Here is a 17767-nt window from a genome sequence, read left to right on the forward strand (position 1 = left end):
TTTTTATTTGTTGGATTTATGTAGGCTATTTTTACATTGTTTGAAATGTTAATAGAAGTTCGTTTTTCGATTTGGATAGAATTTTGATTAACCATGTGACAATGATATGAAGACATTATTATTATTATTATTATTATTATTATAAATGAATTGAAACTATTCCACAAATGTGCTTATGAAAACCATAACTGGCACGCAGATCGGTAGAAATGGTAAGATGGATCGGTAGAAATAGTAAGATTCCACATGATAAAGGTTACAGACTCCTCATGTAGCCTATTACCAGCAACTTCAGGAGAGTAATGTAAGGAGAATGGTTAGGTCAGGTTTTTCTCTTATGGTTATCTTGATCTCTGGCTCCCTCTTTGAGTAATTTGGCTTATTTCATCAAACAGTAACATTTAAAGCATCAAACAAGCTCAATGTATATAGTTGATTTTATTAAAACTAGGGAAGCATGACATTTCGGTAAGGATATCAGAATCAGCCGATATTAGCTAAGAATGCTGGCATCGGTGTCTAGTTTTAAAGTCGATGTGCAAAACTGATTTCAAAGCTGGCGTGCATATCTATATAACGTAGCTAGATGACGTAATAACGGCAAAACAAAATACAGCGCTACACGTGCAACACAGCATTCCTAACCTAGCCCACAATGTCTGCGGTGTGGATCTATTATTAAGTTTCAACTGAAGATGGCAAAAAGGCCATGTGCAACGTTTGTGCTGCTATTATTTCCCAAGGAGGGGAGAAAGTGAAATCTTTCAATAGCACAAACCTAATTACTCATTTGAAAGTGAATCACCCCCAGACATTCAGCGACTACTTAAAACAAAAGCAGAAAAAAACAGCAAAACAAGAGACAATCCATTAACGGCAAGATAATGGCATTCATTGCTCTTAACAATCAACCGTTCTTTGTCGTTGATGATGTTGGCTTTCGCCGACTGGTCGAGCACCTCGAGCCCCGGTACACACTACCAATACCAAGTAGGCGCTGTTTTTCAGATGTTGCCCTACCGGAGTTGCACAGTGTTGTTGAAATGTACATCCATGAGCTACTTGCTATGGGCATCACTGCTATTAGCTTCACGACTGACATTTGGACCAACAATTTCAGCCCCATAAGCATGCTTAGTTTGACAGCACAGTGGGTCGATGAGGATTTCATATTGAGGAAAGCCGTATTGCATATTCAAGAATGTGCTGGTTCTCATACCGCTGCTGCCATTTCAATGTCATTTGAGAACATGTTTGAAACTTTGCCTGCTAAATTCGGGGCAGCAATGTTGTTGTGAGCAGTAGCCTAATTTTTGCAGTTCTACATGGCTAACGTTATATCTTTCAAAAAAGCTGCGATAGCAAGTATTATCTACACATACCGAGCAGCTCATGCTGAACAGAAACATTTCTCTACACTCGCAATAACATCTGCTAACCATGTGTATGTGACCAATAAAATGTGATTTGATTTGAGAAGCACGCTACATGGCAGACCAATCCCAACTCCTCTCTCGGCATGTCCAGCCCATCCATCATCTCAGCCAGTCATGGCTAGGGGGAAGGTTCCTGTCTTTTTCCATGGCTAAACCAAATAGGCTCGTCATTTCACAATATTATTTGTATTTACAGATGGCAAACAAGTTTGTTATTAAGTCGCATGAAAGTTCACATGTTCCAGAATGCATTTCTGCCCAAAGCCACATTTTGATAATAAGAAATCAAATGCTTCCTAAAAACATCACATTTTAAGAAGTCTATAGGAGAAATACATTATTTTAAGATGGATATTTTTCTCTAACTTGAAATTCTACCCCACTCTTGATGCCTGAGTGACACATTAACTTTATGTTCCAAGCCAAAGCAAAAATTTTCCCTCCCTAAAAAGTATGCTTCAAAATCATTGACGGAAAAGTCATGTATATCTGCTATATCTGTTGTGCTACAGCATAATCTGTGCAAAGCCATGGCTTCACATCTGCCTAAACAGATTTATTGTGCCCATGGGGGAACCCCCCCCCTCACACACACCTCCCTTAGATCTGTTTATCGAAGTGAGCAGAGCCCAGATCACCCCCTCACCAGCCATACTACTCCTAGTCTTGTTTGGAGGCATTTGGTAAGCTGTGCATTGAACGTTTAAAGGGAAGATTGCAGACTTAGGTTGCTGTTAAACATCCTGATTTGTTTGATCCTTCTAACTGAAAGTCCCAATACAACTTATCACTTTACATTTGTATTTTTGGAGAAATGTCAAATCAATTTTTATCACATACACATGTTTAGCAGATGTTAATGCGAGTGTAGCTAAATGCTTGTGCTTCTAGTTCCGACAATGCAGTAATAACCAACGAGTAATCTAACCTACCAATTTCACAACTACCTTATACAAAGGGATGAAGAATATGTACATAAATATATATGAATGAGAGATGGTACAGAACGGCATAAGCAAGATGCAGTAGATGGTATCGAGTACAGTATATACATATGAGATGAATAATGTAGGGTATGTAAACATTAAGTGGCATTGTTTAAAGTGGCTAGTGATACATTCTTTACATCCATTTTTCCAATATTAAAGTGTCTGGGGTTGAGTCAGTATGTTGGCAGCAGCCACTCAATGTTAGTGGTGGCTGTTTAACAGTCTGATGGCCTTGAGATAGAAGCTGTTTTTCAGTCTCGGTCCCTGCTTTGATGCACCTTTACTGACCTCGCCTTCTGGATGATAGCGGGGTGAACAGGCAGTGGCTCGGGTGGTTGATGTCCTTGATGATCTTTATGGCCTTCCTGTGACATCGGGTGGTGTAGGTGTCCTGGAGGGCAGGTAGTTTGCCCCCGGTGATGCGTTGTGCAGACCTCACTACCCTCTGGAGAGCCTTACGGTTGTGGGTGGAGCAGTTGCCGTACCAGGCGGTGATACAGCCCGCCAAATTTCTTCAGCCTCCTGAGGTTGAAGAGGCGCTGCTGCGCCGAGGAACTTAACTTACTACCCTCTCCACTACTGTCCCGTCGATGTGGATAGGGGGGTGCTCCCTTTGCTGTTTCCTGAAGTCCACGATCATCTCCTTTGGTTTGTTGACATTGAGTGTGAGGTTATTTTCCTGACACCACACTCTGTGGGCCCTCACCTCCTCCCTGTAGGCAGTCTCGTCGTTGTTTGTAATCAAGCCTACCACTGTTGTGTCGTCTGCAAACTTGATGATTGAGTTGGAGGCGTGCATGGCCACGCAGTTGTGGGTAAACACGGAGTACAGGAGAGGGCTCAGAACACACCCTTGTGGGGCCCCAGTGTTGAGGATCAGCGGGGTGGAGATGTTTTTACCTACCCTCACCACCTGGGGGCGGCCCGTCAGGAAGTCCAGTACCCAGCTCTACAGGAGCTCGAGCTTGATGAGTTTGGAGGGTACTATGGTGTTAAATGCTGAGCTGTAGTCGATGAACAGCATTCTCACATAGGTATTCCTCTTGTCCAGATGGGTTACGGCAGTGTGGTTGTGATTGTGTCGTCTGTGGACCTATTGGGGCGGTAAGCAAATTGGAGTGGGTCTAGGGTGTCAGGTCGGGTGGAGGTGATATGGTCCTTGACTAGTCTCTCAAAGCACTTCATGATGACGGAAGTGAGTGCTATGGGGCGGTAGTCGTTTTAGCTCAGCTACCTTAGCTTTCTTGGGAACAGGGACAATGGTGGCCCTCTTGAAGCATGTGGGAACAGCAGACTGAGATAAGGATGGATTATGTCCGTAAACACACCAGCCAGCTGGTCTGCGCATGCTCTGAGGACGCAGCTGTGGATGGGTTAACATGTTTGAATGTTTTACTCACATCTGCTGCAGTGAAGGAGAGTCCGCAGGTTTTGGTAGTGGGCCATGTCAGTGGCACTGTATTGTCCTCAAAGCGAGCAAAGAAGTTGTTTAGTCTGTCTGGGAGCAAGACATCCTCATCCACGACGGGGTTGGTTTTCTTTTTGTAATCTGTGATTGGCTGTAGACCCTGCCACATACCTCTTGTGTCTGAGCCTTTGAATTGTGACTCTACTTTGTCTCTATACTGACACTTAGCTTGTTTGATTGCCTTGCGGAGGGAATATCTACACTGTTTGTATTCGGTCATGTTTCCCGTCACCTTGCCCTGGTGAAAAGCAGTGGTTCGCGCTATTGCTGCCATCAATCCACGGTTTCTGGTTTGGGAATGTTTTAATAGTTGCTGTGGGTACAACATCACCGATGCACTTGCTAATAAACTCGCTCACCGAATCGGCGTATTCATCAATGTTGTTTGACGCAATGCGGAACATATCCCAATCCACGTGATCGAAGCAATGCGGAACATATCCCAATCCACGTGATCGAAGCAATCTTGAAGCGTGGAATCAGATTGGTCGGACCAGCGTTGAACAGAACTGAGCGCGGGAGCTTCCTGTTTTAGTCTCTGTCTATAGACAGGGAGCAACAAAATGGAGTCGTGGTCAGCTTTTCCCGAAAGGAGGGCTGGAGAGGAATTATATGCGTCGCGGAAGTTAGAATGACAAAGTATAACATTTGATCAACATGCTAGCAATTCTTTTTTTAAATGACAATGATTTTAGCAGTGGCAAATGTGAATATGACGCTCAGTGGCTCAGACTGATAGTGAGGAGCCTATAAAACGTAGCTAGGTGGCTTCATAAACACATTTTGGGGGATTTGGGAAATGTATTGGAATAAATGACTGAACTATGAAACTAGCTAGGCAGCTATGGCTGTAGCTAGATACCTGACAGGAGTGATGACTACGTTAGCTTGCTAGGTACATCAATAGCTTTAGGTTGGTTGTTTTTAGGCTCAACTTCAAGATTTCCACCAAGGACATTGCCTCTCCGATCATCACTCTCCCTCACTTTGGCAAGGGACATTTAAGGTACACTCTGATGTGACGATGTAAAACGTCCTTCAAGGGTTGAGGGCATAGGGCTGTCTACTTCACGTTTGGACCATAGCCATGTTGGAGCCACTTCCACTGTTGGTAGCCATCTTAATCGTTTGGGACAAAGTGAACCCTGCATATAACTGAAACGCCATGGGTTCCCCTGACCCAGTCTGCCCGCCTCATCTTCAAGAAGCAGTCACACATTCTTCCCATCTTCTCGCATTTCAGCCAAACATGCATGCCGGTAAACAGTATTGCAGTCACACCCACTACCACCAGGCCATTCCCTCTTTGACATCAAAGCAGCAATGTGTTGTTGGTATGAGTTTTTGATAAATGTAATTCAAATTGTGAAAATAGAAATGTAGAATATATTGATTTATATAAACTTTTGCATAAAGACCATTTATATTGAATATCATTAATATGTTTTTAGATTTGTGGAAATATATTGTGTAGCATCCCCTTTTAAAGCTCTACATGATTGAACTACATACCATATAGTGATGGAGGGGAAATCAATACAGTAACATATATTATATGGGTATTTGACTCCCAAGTATCGATTTGTAGCGTTAGCTACTGCTAGTTGGCTGTACCTGCGCCAAAACACAGGTATTTTTCATTCTCATCTTTTTAAATAGTGAGCCAACATGTTTTCAGTGCTTTTGTTCCCCCTAACTAATCAAAACTTGATTTTTCATTGTCTCTTGTATACATATGGTATCGTGAGAATCACAATCCATATCGTATCGCCACCTAAGTATTGTGATATCGTATCGTGAGGTCCCTGGCAATTCCCAGCCCAAATAACATACTTTTTGCCATGTAGTGTATGTGGACACTTGTCTCATTCCAAAATCATGGGCATTAATATGGTGTTCTTACCCTCCTTTGCTGCTAGATCAGCCTCCATTCTTCTGGGGAGGATTTCCACTAGATGTTGGAACATCGCTGCGGGGACTTGCTTCTATTCAGCCACATGCATTAATGAGGTTGTGCATGGATGTCAGGAGATTAGGCCTGGCTCACAGTCGGCATTCCAATTCATCCCAAAGGTGTTCGATGGGGTTGAGGTCAGGACTCTGTGCAGGCCAGTTAAGTTCTTCAACACCGGGCTCAAAACCATTTATGTATGAACCTTGCTTTGTGCACGGGGGCATTGTCATGCTGAAAGCTGGTGCCACAATTTTGGAAGCACAGAATTGTCTAGAATGTCATTGTATGCTGTAGCATTTAGATTTCCCTTCACTGGAACTAAGGGGCATAGCCCTAACCATGAAAAACGGCACCAGACCATTATTCCTTCTCCACCAAACTTTACAGTTGGCACTATGCATTCGGGCAGGTGGGGTTCTCCTGGCATCCGCCAAACCCAGATTCGTTCATTGAACTGCCAGATGGTGAAGCATAATTCATCACTCCAGAGGACACATTTCCACTGCTCCACAGAGTCCAATGGCGGCGAGCTTTACACCACTCTAGCCGATGCTTGACATTGCACACGGTGATCTTAGGCTTGTGTACGGCTGCTTGGCAATGGAAACTCATTTCATGAAGCTCCCGACAAACAGTTCTTGTGCTGACGTTGCTTCCAGAGACAGTTTGGAACTCAGTAGTGAGTGTTGCAATCAAGGACAGACAACTTTATGCGCAATGCACTTCAGCACCTGTTCTGTGAGCTTGTGTGGCCTACCATTTTGCGGCTGAGCTATTGTTGCTCCTAGACGCTTCCACTTCGCAATAACAGCACCTGCAGTTGACCGGGGAAGCTCTAGCCAGGCAGAAATTTTACAAACTGACTTGTTTGAAAGCTGTAATTTTTATTTTTTATTTAACCTTTAATTAGGCCAGTCAGTCAAGAACACATTCTTATTTACAATGAAGGCCAAGCCCTAACCCGGACGATTGTGTATCGCCCTATGGGACTCCCAATCATGGCCGGTTGTGATACAGCCTGAAATCGAACCAGGGTCTGTAGTGACGCCTCTAGCACTGAGATGCAGTACCTTAGACTGCTGCGCCACTCGGGAGCATCCTATGACGGTGCCACGTTGAAAGTCACTGAGCTTTTCCGTACGGGCCATTCTACTGCCAATGTTTGTAAATGGAGATTTTATGTCTGTGCTCAATTTTAATGCACCTGTTAGCAACGGGTGTGACTGAATTAGTCGAATCCGCTAATTTGAAGAGGTGTCCACATACATCCATCCAGCAGAGCTCTGATCTACAAAAGTATCACATCGCCTGTCCTATTTCTTCCAGATTGTCCTGATCATTATTGAAGGATGTTCATTAATATTGATAAATGGCTTTTGTCTCTTGACTGCACGAGGCAAATGACTCAGGAATGCAATTTAATTTCTTAAGTCTGTTATGTTTAGCATTTCTTTCCTGCCTGGCTTCTCACCAAAGGCTGTGAAAATGTCAACAGACAATGTGGACCTGTTTGGTAGGATGAGGAAGAGGCTCTCAGGTGTAGGGGCGGCCAGTTGCTTCTGTGGAGGCATATCATGTATTTTTATTTCATCATGATATGCCCAGCTTCTCCTCCCTTTCATATACACCTCTAAGCTGCTCATTACAAAGTATTTTTTTAAATTGCACATAGAACATAATCAGCGCTCAGCTCACATAGTCAGCTCTGCTGTGGAGCACCGAACCTTGCCTGTACACACCTGCTGGGATGACGTGTGCACTGGGTTTTTTGGTCGTCACATATGCTGTCAAATGATAACGTGTGTGTTCAGATCTGATTGATCGTTACCTGTGATACTCCTCGTGCTCTGAATACTTACCAATCCTTCAGAGATATTGAAATGAAAAAGTCAATGTGTGTTTGATGTGCTGCTGCTCTCTGGTTCCCTGAACCAACCTGAACCCAGGCAGAACACACCGCTAATGAGGCTGCTTGCCTGGGGCGGGATCTGTTATGTCTGCCTGAGGTCAGTCCCCAGTCCACCCCCACCTCCACTCTTCAGGCACTGTCTCTCCCTACAGCAACTATTTCCGTTTTCTCATTAGGGCTCCCATCTTCCTATTCCACAGTTGCCTTTTTCTCTTTCTTTCCTGTGGGTTTGCCCATTTTTCCCCCTGTTAATTGTTTGCTGGTGTCAGCCCTATTAGCAGCCCAGTGCCTGAAAGAGTCTGCAGTAGCATTAAGCTGTGCACATGCTACATACACACAAAGAAATACTGTGGCGAGTTTCCATTTGAGATTTACACCGCTGGCAGCCGTGTCTCACTGGGCCATGGCTCCAGCGGATCAAGGCACTTGGTACTTTTCAGCTTTCATTTACATAACAATGGATAACTGTGATCTTTAACACCTTCTCAGGAAGCAACTGTCTTGATGATGCAGAGGTTGTAGATTCTGCTCGCTCCAAGTCTAGTGTCACACTCCTGACGTGGAAACATAATCATTACACTAGGGCTACATTAACATAAACCACTGGCGACACACTGGTGTGGGGTACGTCTCAGGTCGATGTGCAGCACAAAATATTTCATTTACCAGCCCGTGTCCAGTGAATACATGAAGTAACCTGTTGTTTCTCTGTAATAACACCTAAACCCAGAGTTTATTCAGGTTGGTGCATGCCGTTACCTATAGACCTTAGCAGGGGTGAAAGTGGAATGAATTTCTTCCCCGGTACGGGACCTCCTGTGTGCTTGTCAAACAGTCATTTCAAAGGGCTCCTTTACTAGGCTACCCATGCAGGTTCATCTGCTCACAACATTTCCAGCCTCCAAACAGTAATGAATGGAAAGAGACCTCTGTTACACAACATACCAAAAAGTGTAATGACATTTGCCGATTGTCATTAGTCCACAACGTCTCGGCCACTCAGCTCTGCCTTGGCAAAATGTACGTGTTCTTGTCAAACCACATCGCATTTTGGGGTGTAGGCTATACCACCTGTTTTTCATGAGGTAATTATAAATGGTGGTGTAGTAGCCTAGAGTTTAATTTGTATTTATTTTTGACATTCTGTTTTCATTATTGTAGTAGGCTCATGGTTTACCAGTACTGTGTACCCCCACTATTTATTTTTCCGGGACACCAGACCGCATTATTTTCACCCCTGATCCTAAAGGATATTTAAACATGGTCCTCTACCAGCTGGCCAGAATGTTTGCTTCATAATTCTGTATGTTAAATGTGTTTATTGAAGGACCCATACACATGATCAGTGTTCTCTGTGTTGCGTGAGTAAAATGAGCACGCATTTAGCTGTTGCCATTACTTTCCTCTCAACAGCACTAATTCAAAAGTGCTTTCCTCGCAATCTTAAATAAGCATGCCCCATTCAAAAAATGTAGGAATAAGAACAGATATAGCCCTTGGTTCACCCCAGACTTGACTGCCCTTGACCAGCACAAAAACATCCTGTGGCGTTCTGCATTAGCATCAAATAGCCTCCGTGATATGCAACTTTTCAGGGAAGTCAGGAACCAATATACTCAGTCAGTTAGGAAAGCTAAGGCTAGCTTTTTTAAAACAGAAATTTTCATCCTGTAGCACTAATTCCCAAAAGTTTTGGGAGACTGTAAAGTCCATGGAGAGTAAGAGCACCTCCTCCCAGCTGCCCACTGCACTGAGGCTAGGAAAAATTGTCACCGATAATCGATCATTTCAATAAGCATTTTTCTACGGCTGGCCATGCTTTCCACCTGACTACCCCGGCCAACAGCGCATCACCCCAAACTGTTATAGACCTATATCCATCCTGCCCTGCCTTTCTAAAATCTTTGAATGCCAAGTTAACAGATCACCGAACATTTCGAATCCCACCGTACCTTCTCCATTAGGCAATCTGGTTTCCGAGCTGGTCATGGGTGCACCTCAGCCACGCTCAAGGTCCTAAACGATATCATAACCACCATCGATAAAAGACGTACTGTGCAGCCGTCTTCATCGACCTGGCCGAGGCTTTCGACTCTGTCAATCACCGTATTCTTATCAGCGGACTCAACAGCCTTCGTTTCTCAAATGACTGCCTCGTCTGGTTCACCAACTACTTCTCACATAAAGTTCAGTGTGTCAAATCGGGAGGGCCTGTTGTCCGGACCACTGGCAGTCTTTATGGGGGTGCCACAGGGTTCAATTCTCGGGCTGATTCTTTTCTCTATATATCAATGATGTTGCTCTTGCTGCTGGTGCTTCTCTGATCCACCTCTACGCAGACGACACCATTCTGTATACATCTGGCCCTTCTTTGGACACTGTGTTATGCTGCCAAACATACTCTCGTAAAACTGACTATCCTACCGATCCTTGACTTTGGCGATGTCATTTACAAAATAGCCTCCAACACTCTACTCAACAAACTGGATGCAGTCTATCACAGTGCCGTCCGTTTTGTCACCAAAGCCCCATATACTACCCACCACTGCTACCTGTATGCTCTTGTTGGCTGGCCCTCACTACATATTCGTCACCAAACTCAGTGGTTCCAAGTCATCTATAAGTCTCTGCTAGGTAAAGCCCCATCTGATCTCAGCTCACTGGTCACCATAGCAACATCCACCCGTAGCACGCATTCCAGCAGGTATATTTCACTGGTCACCCCTAAAGCCAACACTTACTTTGGCCACCTTTCCTTACAGTTCACTGCTGTCATTGACTGGAACAAATTGCAAAATGTCGTATATCTCTCTCTAACCTTAAGCATCAGCTGTCAGAGCAGCTTACCGATCACTGTACCTGTACACAGCCAGTCTGTAAATAGCACACCCAACTACCTCATCCCCACATTGTTATTTATCCTCTTGCTCTTTTGCACTCCCAGTATCTCTACTTGCACATCCTCATCTGCACATCTATCACTCCAGTGTTAATGCTAAATTGTAATTATTTCGCCTCTATGGCCTATTTATTGCCTTACCTCCCTACTCTTCTACATTTGCACACACTGTACATAGATTTGTCTATTGTGTTATTGACTGTACCTTTGTTTGTGTAACTCTGTTGTTTGTGTTGCTTTGCTTCATCTTGGCCAGGTCGCAGTTGTAAATGAGAACTTGTTCTCAACTGGCCTACCTGATTAAATAAAGGTGAAATAAAATCATTATCTTGAAACTTGCACTGCAGATCTTGGGTAATATGCTCATACATGGAGAGGTATGGTGGTTAATATATTGCCTAAAACAATATACTGTCACACTTCTCTCCCTCTCTCCTTTTCTCTTGCCCTCCTTCACTATCAGTCTGTGTAAAATAAATCCCATGTATGTAAAAAGAAATATCAGGTACATCCACTTTTCAGTTGAGCTTTTGCACTTTTGTAATTAAACTGAAAACCCACCAGTGGGGCACATTGAAAAGCTCATGTCAGGGATCTGTTGGCCTTGTGAGTGTGTTAGTGGAAAATATGTTTTGAAACAGAACTCTAGTTAGCCTGACAGGTGAGGTCATACATAAGCCGGTCTCCATGACACGCTACCAAACAGTGTTAGTGAACTGTTGCCTCTTCGACTCCTCCTTTTCCTCCTCCCCCTCTTCTTCCCCTCCTTCCTGCTTCAGGGCATCTGGCATATTCCAGTTGATGAGATTGATCGCCCTGGCAGTTTTGCATCTCATATGAACCGATCCATCGTCCTCTTGCTGGAGGTGCTGTCTCAGCTGAAGGACCACGACACACTGATAATTTTATCTTTCATGCTCCAGAGAACCCCTGACCAGGGAAAGTAAGGATCTCTCATGACTCAACCATGTTTCTCTGTTTTTCATGGCAACCATTTTTTCTAGTGTTTTTGTGTGAATTTGTTACTCTTCTCTTTCCTTTCTCTCTCTCATGTCTTAAAGGAAGTATTTGCGGGATGTGGATCGTCAGGTTTTGGCCCAGAGAGCATTTTTCCTAGCTGTAAAATTCCTGGAGGACAATCTCAACAAACTCACAGGGGTTTGCAACCAAAGCACTCTACACACTTGGAGAGGAGCTGAAAGCAGCTCTGTAGTTTATAGTTTCAGCATGCTCTTACTTGTGTTGTGACAGGCTCTGTTCTTTCTCAGGTGTCAGAGCAGCCTTCCAAAGTGCCTGCGCCCTCCATGGGGGAAATGACAACTGCGGACACGTCCAACAGGCCCAGTGCAGAGGACAGCAGTCATGCACTGCATAAGAAGCCTGAGCTCACTGAGGAACCCCAGGTCACTGCCCCAGGCCCTGACTCTGGGTCCCGGGGGACCCCTCAGACACAGCCAGCCCTGCTGGCCACAGACAGAAACAGGGGGGATCAGCAGCAGAGAACTCCATCTGGGAAGGTGGAGGCTGCTGTGGGCGAGTGGGCCAGAGCAGGGCCAGAGGAGCCCATGGAGCTGGATGCTGGCCACTGGGGGTGTCCCTCCAAGACCACAGACTCACAGGGCAGACAACCAGACACGGAGTCTCCCAGAACTGTCCTGGTGCCTGGGGAGAAAGTGGTTGAGAGCAGCCGCGCACCGGAGCTTTCTCTGGAGGACCTGAGCATCAGCTCCAGACAGCAGCAGCAGCAGCTCCAGTGCCTGGTAGCTAAGGGCCCAGTGTTAGCCAGCGGAGCAGAGCAGGGACTAGCCCAGGGGGCGCTATGCAGGCCCAGCAGGAAGAGGAAGCTCCTGGATGACGCAGAGTCAGGCGAAACTCTTCTGCTGGATGCCTACCGGGTGTGGCAGCAGGGCCAGAACGTCATGACCTACGACCTGGGGCGCATTGAGAAGATCATGTCAGAGACATACATGCTCATCAAGCAGGTATGCTGTACTTTTATGAGTTATTGTCGCAAATTCCCCTGTTTACCGTCACATTTACAGCCACATTTCTCTCTCCCATCAACAATTGATTTATAACTGTGCCATGTCATGCACACATAATATATACTCACTGAAAAAGGAAATGGGTTTGGGAAATCCCTTTTGATATTGATTTTGCAAAGAGACCTGAAACACAGAGGGGACTTTCCCTACTCATGCAACTGCTATAAAATACTTTCATAAGGAACCAAATAGCACACGAGACCCCTTTTAGCCTAATCATCTTCCCAGTGCTACATGTATTAACTAAGATATTAACACAAATAGCACTATTAATATTTACAGCTCATAATCATAAGTATAATCATAAAAGGGCAGCAGGCAGCCTAGCGGTTAAGAGCATTGGGCCTGTCGCTGGTTTGAATCCCCAAGCCGACTAGGTGAAAAATCTGCCTGTGCCCTTGAGCAAGGCACTTAACCATAATTGCTCCTGTAAATTGCTCTGTATTTGCTCTCTCGTTTGCGAAGTGACTAAAAATGCAAAATAAGTCATTATAAGCATTAGGACATCTCACCCTAAAATGAATTGGTGTTTTTATTACATTTTGTAAATCCTGACCTAGCTAATAGGGAACTGTACAAAGTGTTTATTATTCTAAATGTCAATTATTCTAAATGTCTTATTTTCCAACAGTGATGGAATTGATCATTTCCGATGAAAGGTCTTCTGTATTACGTGGCCCAGTAATGGCTTCCGTGGATTCAGACAGAGAGAATGACCCATTTATTATTTCTGTCTTACCAGCAGACAACACAGATTTATTGCTCACTGACTAAATTACTGGTTTCCTGTTTTTCTGAGACAACTGTTACCTCTTTGAAAGGTGAAGGTTGTGCATTTTATTTACTATGGTTGGTCAAGACAGCAAAATGATTTTGTGCTTTGTGATTGGGACACTTTCTAGTGCACTGGCACTGCTTGGAAGCATGGTCTTGCCCGCTCACTGACTGAAGCTAAACGTAAACTTCTGATTCAGTTTGGACTTCTATTACCAAGAACTGACACTGTTGTATTAAGTAGGTAACCTACTAGTTCTTGAGATTCCGTTTGATAGACTGAGCAAAAAGGGACATTTCTATTGCAGCACTGTAACCGGAATGTTGAGTTGATTTAATTTAATAATTTCTTCCACTTGCATAGCAGAACTGATCAAATAATAGAGGGATTAGTTACTTTGTGTATTGCATCTGAGCCAACTTCTCCCTTTTCTGTTGGCTGGCATTGAGGGTGTTGTTTGAGCACAGCTCTCATCAGCCTCTCGACGCATAGCTAGTGATCAATGCTGACCGTGGGGAACCTGGTATGACATTGGCTATGTGTCAAGCCACAGAGATGGAGCTGGAGTGGGAGGCAACAGAGGATGGAGGGGCTATGACTAAGCTGACGAGAGGGAGATGGCTAGCTACTACAACCCTCGCTCTATTTAGCTTCTTTCAGTGTCACTTCTCTCTCTTCTTTCTCACACGCACACTGATGGATGCTATTTTGCAAGTTAATAATATTGAAACCATTGGAAAGTGTGCTGAGACTTTGGCTGAGATTTGCTTCCCATGTTTTGCGATCAAGGGAAATTACTTTTTTTCCCCCTGTGGCTGGAAAGGGGTAACATGCCAGTGTTCTGACACACTCTAATAGGGCTTACATATCTCCTGAACAAAGTGAGCAAGCCTTGACCCAACTTTCTTAGTACAGTTGAGTCAGTGACACTACATGCTTTTCCCTAACATGTTTTTAAGTGAAGCGAAATTACAGGATTAGTGCCAAATTCTTCACCTTGCTTCTCACTTTCCAAATACAAGCCATCTCTTAAAAGTTAGCTTCTAACCCAATTCCACAAGGCTTTTGCACAGCAGTTTTATTTCATGCCATTGGATCTGTTTTACAGTTCAGTGATGTAGCCAATAGCCATGAATATAAAGTACAGAGCAAGAGCAGTTGGCAGGTTGTGTCAAAAGTTTGTTAGCTTTGGCTCAGCTTTAATCTGACATGTTTGTGCCCAGGCAAGCCCTCATAGGTCTGTTATGCTACTTCAGAAGAAGGAAAGTTCTCGAATAGCCCACTCCTCCACTCTACCACGCGAGGGGGGGGGGGGGGGGGCTTCCTCTAAAACATATCCAAAATGACAGCTCTCCAGTGTAACCAACCTCTGTCTCAGAGTGCTGCCTCTTGCAGTCCTCCCAGTCTTTGGCCCCCAGGTCTGCCAAGTCATTGATGCATGGAATTAAAGAAGTGTTCCTATAAGCCCATATTGCGTAACATTTCTATAGCCTATGCAATTGCGCAAGTTTTGATGGCCTCTATTAAAAAGAGGATCCCATGAGCTTTCTATAGGCTAGGTCTAGTATATTTATTTCTCAACTTTCCTAATATTAAGAACATTGGTTCACAACCTGAGTAGCCTACTTGGCTGGCATGAAAATGAACCGCGGGAATAGCATGTTACATTTTTACACATTTTGTTACGTTACAGCCGATTCTAAAATGGATTAAATGAATTTTTCCTCGTCAATCTATGCACTGTACCCCACAATGACAAAGCAAAACATTTTTTATGTTGCTAATTCATACTTTTTTTTTTTTTTTTTTACAGATACAGCAGAAGTTGGACGTTTACATACGCCTTAGCCAAATACTTTTAAACTCAGTTTTTAACAATTCCTGACATTAAATCCTAGTAAAAATTCCCTGTCTTAAGTCCGTTAGGATCACCACTTTATTTTCAGAATGTGAAATGTCAAAATAGTAGAGAATGATTTATTTCTTTCATCACATACACAGTGGGTCTTAGGTTTTACATACTCAATTAGCATTTGGAAGCATTGACTTTAAATTGTTTAACTTGGGTCAAACGTTTAAGGGTAGTCTTCCACAAGCTTCCCACAATAAGTTGGGTGAATCTTGGCCCATTCCTCCTGACAGAGCTGGTGTAACTGAGTCAGGTTTGTAGGCCTCCTTGCTCGCACACACTTTTCCAGTTCTGCCCACAACTTTTCTATAGGATTGCGGTCAGGGCTTTGTGATGGCCACTCCAATACCTTGACTTTGTTGTCCTTAAGCCATTTTTCCACAACTTTGGAAGTATGCTTGGGGTCATTGTCCATTTGGAAGACTCATTTGCGACCAAGCTTCAACTTCCTGACTGATGTCTTGAGAAAATATCCAGATAATTTTCCTCACTCATGATGCCATCTATTTTGTGAAGTGCACCAGTCCCTTCTTCAGCAAAGCACCCCCACAACATGATGCTGCCACCCCCGTGCTTCACGGTTGGGATGGTGTTCTTCGGCTTGCAAGACTCCCCCTTTTTCCTCCAAACATAATGATGGTCATTATGGCCAACAGTTCTATTTTTGTTTCATCAGACCAGAGGACATTTCTCCAAAACGTATGATCTTTGTCCCCATGTGCAGTTGCAAACCGTAGTCTGGCTTTTTTCTGGCGGTTTTGGAGCAGTGGCTTCTTCCTTGTTGAGCGGCCTTTCAGGTTATGTCGATATAGGACTCGTTTTCCTGTGGAAATAGGTACTTTTATACCAGTTTCCTCCAGTATCTTCACAAGGTCCTTTGCTGATTGATTTGCACTTTTCGCACCTAAGTATGTTAATCTCTAGGAGACAGAACGTGTCTCCTTCTTGAGTGGTATGATGGCTGCGTGCTCCCATGGTGTTTATACTTGCATACTATTGTTTGTACAGATGAACGTGGTACCTTCAAGCGCTTGGAAATTGCTCCCAAGGATGAACCACACTTGTTGAGGTCTATAATTTTTTTTGAGGTCTTGGCTGATTTCTTTAGATTTTCACATGTGACTGTAAGTCGCTTTGGATAAAAGCGTCTGCTAAATGGCATATATTATTATTATTATATTATTATATTAAGCAAAGAGGCACTGAATTTGAAGGTAGGCCTTGAAATACATCCCCAGGTATACCTCCAATTGACTCAAATTATGTCAATTAGCCTAACAGAAGCTTCTGAAGCCATTACATATTTTTTTCAAGCAGTTTAAAGGCACAGTCAACTTAGTGTATGCAAACTTCTGACCAACTGTAGTAGTGAAATAATCTGTCTGTAAACAATTTATGGAAATGACCTGTGTCATGCACAAAATAAATGTCCTAACCGACTTGCCAAAATTATAGTTTTTGTTGACAGGAAATTTGTGGAGTGGCTGAAAAACTAGTTTTAATGACTAAAACTTGTAAGTAGACTTCAACTGTACCTTATTTACGTATGTATTCAGACCCTTGGCTATGAGACTTTAAATTGAGCATCCTTGATGTTTCTACAACTTGATTGGAGTCCACCTGTGGTAAATTCAGTTGATTGGACATGATTTTGAAAGTCACACATCTGTCTATATAAGGTCCCACAGTCAACAGTGCATGTCAGAGCAAAAACCAAGCCATGAGCTCCAAGGAATTGTCCTTAGAGCTCTGAGACAGGATTGTGTTGTGGCACAGATCTGGGGAAGGGTACCAAAACAGTTCTGCAGCATTGAAGGTCCCCAAGAACACAGTGGCCTCCATCATTCGTAAATGGAAGAACCCTGGAACCACCAAGACTGTTTCTAGAGTTGGCCGCCCGACCAAACTGAGCAATCGGGGAAGAAGGGCCTTGGTCAGGGAGGTGACCAAGAACCCGATGGTCACTCTGACAGAGCTCCAGAGATCCTGTGTGGAGATGGGAGAAACTTCCAGTCGGACAACCGTCTCTGCAGCACTCCACCAAATCATGTCTTTATGGTAGAGTGGCCAGACGGAAGCCACTCCTCAGTTCAAGGAACATGACAGCCCACTTTGAGTGTCCCAAGAGGCACCTAAAGGACTCATTAGGTGGAAACATTTCCAAACAAACACCATATTATCTGGTCTGATGAAACCAAGATTGAACTATTTGGCCTGAATGCCAAGCGTCACGTCTGGAGGAAATCTGCCACCATCCCTACAGTGAAGCATGGTGGTGGCAGCATCATCCTGTGATGTTTTTCGGAGGCAGGGACTGGGAGGCTAGTCAGGATTGAGGGAAAGCTGAACAGAGCAAAGTACAGAGATGCTTGATAGAAACCTG

The 17767-nt window shown here is 44.0% G+C and overlaps 1 protein-coding gene across 1 annotated transcript in view; it reads left to right on the forward strand.

The window, feature by feature from the left end:
* Positions 1-17767, forward strand: part of LOC124034914 (calcineurin-binding protein cabin-1-like) — an 89298-nt gene that overhangs the window by 43973 nt on the left and 27558 nt on the right. The window contains 3 exon segments of the mRNA XM_046348311.1: positions 11435-11598; positions 11717-11813; positions 11924-12637. Coding sequence (XP_046204267.1) covers positions 11435-11598; positions 11717-11813; positions 11924-12637 — 975 coding nt within the window.

The sequence above is a fragment of the Oncorhynchus gorbuscha genome, linkage group LG05 (assembly GCF_021184085.1).
Source record: "Oncorhynchus gorbuscha isolate QuinsamMale2020 ecotype Even-year linkage group LG05, OgorEven_v1.0, whole genome shotgun sequence".
In the NCBI taxonomy this organism is placed as follows: Eukaryota; Metazoa; Chordata; class Actinopteri; order Salmoniformes; family Salmonidae; genus Oncorhynchus; species Oncorhynchus gorbuscha.